We start from the raw sequence: 6,000 nt of genomic DNA on the forward strand, positions 1-6,000 counted from the left end.
ACACATATACAGAAGCTCTTAACATATCTGCACTGCCCTTACACTTTAGTTTAGAACAGCACGAACACAAGCGGAGTGAAATGCACAGTGAAGCATCCGAGTGATGATGGTGTGAGACCATCAGTACTCATGGAATGTCTCTCGTCCAATCAGATTCGAGGACCGGAACTAACTGTTGTATATTGCATAGTATTTCCCCTGACTCTAGGTTTATGCACTGCAGCCTTTAAATTTGCATGTCTGGTTGTAGTTGTTGGAGGTAACCTACATTTCATGAGCAAAACTGACAGAGGATGCATATTTGAAATTGTGCAAAAGCATGGACTCACCTGTCATAGAAGTCATCTCTGTAGTAATCATAGTCAAATTCATAACCACTGCAGAGAATAAAAAAAAAAAAGGGTTTTAAATCATTCCAAACATTCACAAGGATAAACCGGACTTGAAAAAGTGAAAACTATATATATATATATTTTTTACATAAAGGGGCAACCAGGGCTATTTCTAAAAGTCAGTTTTTGTTTAGGCACATACTGGCTACAAAATTTACATTTTCACCGTTAAAGGGATAGTTCGCCCAAAAATGAAAATTCTCTCATAATTTTCTCACCTTCATGTCATCTCAGATGTGTATGACTTTCCTTCTTCAGCAGAACACAAACAAAGATTTTCAGAAAAATATCTTATCTCTGTAGGTCCATACAATGCAAGTGAATGGTGATCAGACCTTTGTAGTTCCAAAAATCACATAAAGGAAACAGAAGTAATACATACGACTCCAGTGGTTAAATCTCTATCTTCAGAAGCAATATAATAGGTGTGGGTGAGAAACAGATCAAAATGTAAGTCCTTTTCTTTTTTTTTTTTACTCTAAATCTCCACTTTCACTTTCACTTTTACATCTGAATACATATTGATATGTTTCTCACCCACACCTATTATATTGCTTATGAAGATGGATTTAAACACTGGAGTCATATGGTTTACTTTTATGTTTCCCTTAAGTGATTTTCTGGAGCTACAAAGATCACTATTCACTTGCATTTTATGGACCTACAGAGCTGAGATATTTTTCTAAAAATCTTCATTTGTGTTCTGCCAAAGAAAGAAAGTCATACACATCTGGGATGGCATGGGGGTGAGTAAACGATACGAGAATTTTCATTTTTGGGTGAACTATCCCTTTAATGCCCAAGAAAAAAGATACAGTTAATTTAACAATCAATATAGCGAGGTATGTTTTCACAATACATGAGGCAAGTTGTCACATTGGGAGGCTGCTGTTTGTTGGCACAGATTTACTTTTGTCTGAAATATTAAGTACTATATAGAGTAAAAAAAGCCATCTTCCACAATATCTATGTTAAAAAATACATTATAGGCTATTAAATGGCTTTTCAGCAATATTTAAACTGTAAAACAATAAATTGAAACACAAAACAATTCATTCAACATACAAAAACGGTTACAAAATATTATTTCAATCCAAATAATTTAATAAAATTAACAACTTGTCCCAAACTAACATTAAGGAAAAATACTCTGGTCCTAAGAAAAATGTTCAACCTTTCAGTTAAAATCTACCAGTACCTTCATTATATAATTGATCCTATTGTATCCCAGCAACAAATATGATGATTTTGGAATTTAAGTAAGGACAAAATTCACAACAATGTGTCCTAATTTAAGACAATTGTGAATTACGTGTGTGAACATTTATGTCCACTAATGTACATTTGACTCAAAACCTTACAGTTACTGATATAGAGCCCTACTGACAACTTTCCCCTGTGTCAACTAACCCCAATCTCCCCTGTAGTATCTAAATGTGTGATAACGTGCAGTTTTGCTACTCTAACTTGTCATTTCAGGTAGGTCTAGATAACCGATGTTAATGACAGTCTATAATGAAGGCTTCTTCTGCAATCACCTGTATAATGCCGCTGCGGTTCTCTTTAGTCCTTTAGGCCTGTTAGGTTTGGGTTCACCTGCCATGTTAGTATCTGTGAATATGAGCAGAAAACATACATTAAGGTTCAAAATCCATTTTTACTTACAATCCTTTTACGAAATGTAGGTTATGAAAGTGCACAAAGTAATTTTGCCAAGTAATTATTTAATATAGCTTTTCACAATGACATATGCAGCTATTCAGTAATGATAAGTTATTGGGGCACTTGAGGCTGTTTTGAAATAACTCTGTAATTATCATGGTTCACAGTTAATGGACACTTGTTAAGTAGGAGTGTTCTGATATACATACCAACATAATCATTACATCCACCAGAGGGCACTCACCACCCACTCAACTACAGCTTCCTTCCCTGAATGAAAACTTGAACTTTTTTTGTAATTTTTATTTATTGATTTATTTATTTTTAACAATGGATTTATTTATTTTTTATTTTTTTGCTGTTTTTCTTTGTGTGTGTCACAAACAGCATAGGACTGTACCTGTCACTAATTAATTTGTTTTGGTGGATTAAAGTGAGGAATATTCCACATGAGTTCCGCCACATGCATATTTTTTAAGAAAATAAGTTAAGGCATCCTATTTAAATTTCTGATGGTAATTTTCCACCAAGTTAAAATTAGTTAGAATAAGTGACATATTTTTTTCTTCCCGCAGACGGTTTAATTTGAACCACTTGCGTGACCTTATAAAGATACCGGCCCCTGTTGAATAACTGTTTTATTTATCTCCCAAAGAGAATATCTTATCACTTTTGTGTTTTGGCGAGTGTTAATTTTAGACCCTGATCCAGAATCTGTCCTCTCCTCAACACCTCAGTCTTGTTCGCTTCAAGTTTATAACAGCAATGACAGGAGGAGAAGCAGAAAGAGAATAATGGATAGCTGTGAAGCAATGGACGACATTCCTCTGTCACCAAATTTCATATTTCGACCACTCAAATGAGTACAGAGGTGGCGGCTGATGTTTGAGGTAGCGAGAGGTGCCAGGGTTTTTTGAGGGAGACCTGTCAGCTGCAATGATTTCCTTGAGCCACGAGACTGATTGGCTAGTAGGGAATGAGTGGTACAGTGTGACTGACAGGTCTCTGGGGCTGTCAAGTGGAAGCTGAAGGCTCCGTTGAGCACGAAACAGCAGTTAATCTGACCACTGAAAAATAAGGATGTCATTAAGCAGCTGGAGAGGGCTGGAGGGCAAAAGGGAGAAGATGAGAGACAGAGAAAACAAAGATTGAAACAGAAGGAGACAGAGATCTAACTAAATTGAGGCAAAGATGGGTGAATTGTGAGATTGCATATAGGGACAGGTAGAGATAGAGACGTGCTGTTACCAAACCTAGTGAGCTGACTACCTAGACAACGCTAGGTTCTCTCGCTGGCTGTTCCATGGCACCGTAATTATGATACCTCCCTTGTTTTGACCGAGAATGATGCTGAATTAATCACTTGAATTAATCACATGTATCCTTTGCTGAGAGGGCAATGTCAGAGTAGACTGCAACAAATTCAGGAAAAAAAACAAAACAAATCCAATAAGTCGCATTAAGCGAGAGAAATGATGATTACAAATGAGCAAATGTCATTCAGTGCTGAATGGGTTGGGAATCGAGAACTGGCTCTTATTAAGAACTAGTTACATTTTTGAAAAGAAAAGATGATCAAAATCTTTTGGTTCTTTTGGCGATTCTCCAATGTGCATTTGGATGGATGGATGTGGATGGATAACTAAATTAAAATACTCTGTTTCCTGTGCCGCTACTGAATCTACATCGTGAAACATACAGGGTAACCGATTGTAGTCTGATTCCTTAATGAATGACTCTTATTAGCAGGATAATTTTTGTGAAACAAAAACTTATGAATCAGTTGGAGTTCCTGAATTAATTGAACTCACCTACTGAACCACAAGTTTCGTCATGTCTGACTCGAAATTAATCAGAAACGTTACAAAATGTTTGGATTTCATCATTTGGCAACAGACTGCCAAAGCCAGTAAATGCAATGAGAATTTCTTATTTCCAAATATTTCTTCCTCAATAGTACTAAAAGAATCATTAATGGAATTGTCAAGGAACAAGAATCATTGAGACGAATCAGAATCGTAAGTTCAGTGTAATTAAAAATTGAACTTTTAAGCAATAAGTGTGTGTTGTATATTTTTATGCTCGTTAAAGTATCGCTCCATTAGCTTAGCAACATGCTAACGTCATTTTAAAGTGCTATTTGTGTGCCTCATGGAGCTGTTGCCTATCTAAAGCATCTGTTATGACCTCATAAGTGCGTACATTACGTTAGGATGCTGCTTTAAGGCTTGGGTATGCTTGGGTATATATGTTTTTCTGTTCCCTCACGTGCATGGTCAAGTGCTCATCATTTCACAGTATACTCTTTTGACCACAAATTCATGCAAACAAGTTCGACGCATGAACGCTACAACTGCTTTGTGATACTCCATTAGCACAGTCAGTGCCAGGCGTATGTGCCAGTAACGTGCAAAACACTGCTAATTATACTTTGGCCTTTACAGGCAGCTGCCTGTGTAGGCAGTAGGCAGGGAGCTAACTAGATTTTTGAACTGAGCTATAGACATGGGGGGGGGGCATAAGCATTTGGTTGCCAGGATACCAGCACAGCTGAGAAACCAAGCAGTGTCTAGAGGTCACCTCGTAGAGAACGGTATGATGAGGCTTAAAACTACTTAACAATAATAACACCATAAACTGAAATAGCACTGGAGGAGATACGACCACACACTGTTAGTATATAACAATTCAATTGAAGGCCACCATTAAGTGGCACATGTTAAAGACATGCACATTTAAATTGAATTTCCAGGAATCTAGTTAGCCTGGGGTAGCCTATGGCATAAAATGAATTGTTATTAGTCTTAAATGGGTTTCTCTGAACACAGAGACTATGTCCAGAATAGCATACCACCACTCTTACTATATCATGTTTGTAGTGTGTAATACACACACACAAACACACACACACACACACACACACACACACACACACATAAATAAATAAAAAATAGAAGAAAATATATAGACTGTATTAAAAATGGATGAATTTCAGTTTCATAACAAAATTCCATTATACTGAATTGTGTAATATTTTTAACTAAATTAAATACAAAAACTAATTATTTTAAGTTCTATTAATTTAATTTGGTTAAAGATTATTCAATTCAATGATATATATATTGTATATACAGTATATTTACGCATTTCAATTTCATAACAAAATGCTAACCAGGCGCTTTCCAGAATGCCCTAAAAGTCACTTTGCTCCTTGAGCAAGAAGTTGTTGTGCACTTTTTTTAATCTTGCAAAGCTGTCATTGTGGGAAATGAAACAAAACAACAACAACTACAATTATTAAAGGGATAGTTCACCCAAAATTTTTAATTATGTAATTTGCTCACCGTCATGTTGTTTCAAACCTGCATGTCTTTCTTTCTTCCATGGAACACTAAAGGAAATGTTTGGCAGAATGTTACAGGACCTGACAGCCTTAGTCGTCATTCGCTTTTACAGCATTTTTTTGCCATTCAATGAAAGTGAATGGTGTCTAAAGCTAGCATTCTGCCTGACATGGAAGAAAGTAATTTACGGCTTAAGAACAACACGAGAAAATAATGAAAGAAATATTAATTTTTGGGTGAACTATAACTTTAATGCAAATGACTTTTTCTAGCTTGTTAATGTTTTAACTCACCGAGGGTCTGTCCAGCTAGTACACGGCCATTTTCTCCAATGACAGCACCACGGGCATGTCTCTCATTTGCGTACTGAACAAAGGCATAGCCTTTGTGAATCGAGCAGCCCAGCACGCGGCCATATTTGGAGAAGATTGTCTCGACGTCGCTCTTTTTCACCACCGCTGTGTTCAGGTTACCAATAAACACGCGCGAGTTGATAGATTTGGGGTCATTTTTATTGGTAATGTTGCTCGTCTGGACTTTCAGAGACATTTTGGCTCCAATGTGAACAGCAATCTGGGGAAGAAACCGAAAATGCAAGTTCA

The 6,000-nt window shown here is 36.6% G+C and overlaps 1 protein-coding gene across 2 annotated transcripts in view; it reads right to left on the bottom strand.

Moving 5' to 3' along the window:
- Nucleotides 1-6,000, bottom strand: part of LOC127448911 (RNA-binding protein Raly-like) — a 129,586-nt gene that overhangs the window by 14,144 nt on the left and 109,442 nt on the right. For both annotated transcript variants that reach the window (XM_051711853.1, XM_051711854.1), the window contains 3 exons: nt 5,692-5,971; nt 1,931-2,003; nt 330-377 (listed from right to left, as the gene is read on the bottom strand). In XM_051711853.1, the coding sequence (XP_051567813.1) occupies nt 330-377; nt 1,931-2,003; nt 5,692-5,947 (377 nt within the window). In that variant the 5' untranslated portion in view covers nt 5,948-5,971. The remainder of the gene's footprint in view (nt 1-329; nt 378-1,930; nt 2,004-5,691; nt 5,972-6,000) is intronic.

This window comes from Myxocyprinus asiaticus, chromosome 12, assembly GCF_019703515.2.
Source record: "Myxocyprinus asiaticus isolate MX2 ecotype Aquarium Trade chromosome 12, UBuf_Myxa_2, whole genome shotgun sequence".
Taxonomy (NCBI): domain Eukaryota; kingdom Metazoa; phylum Chordata; class Actinopteri; order Cypriniformes; family Catostomidae; genus Myxocyprinus; species Myxocyprinus asiaticus.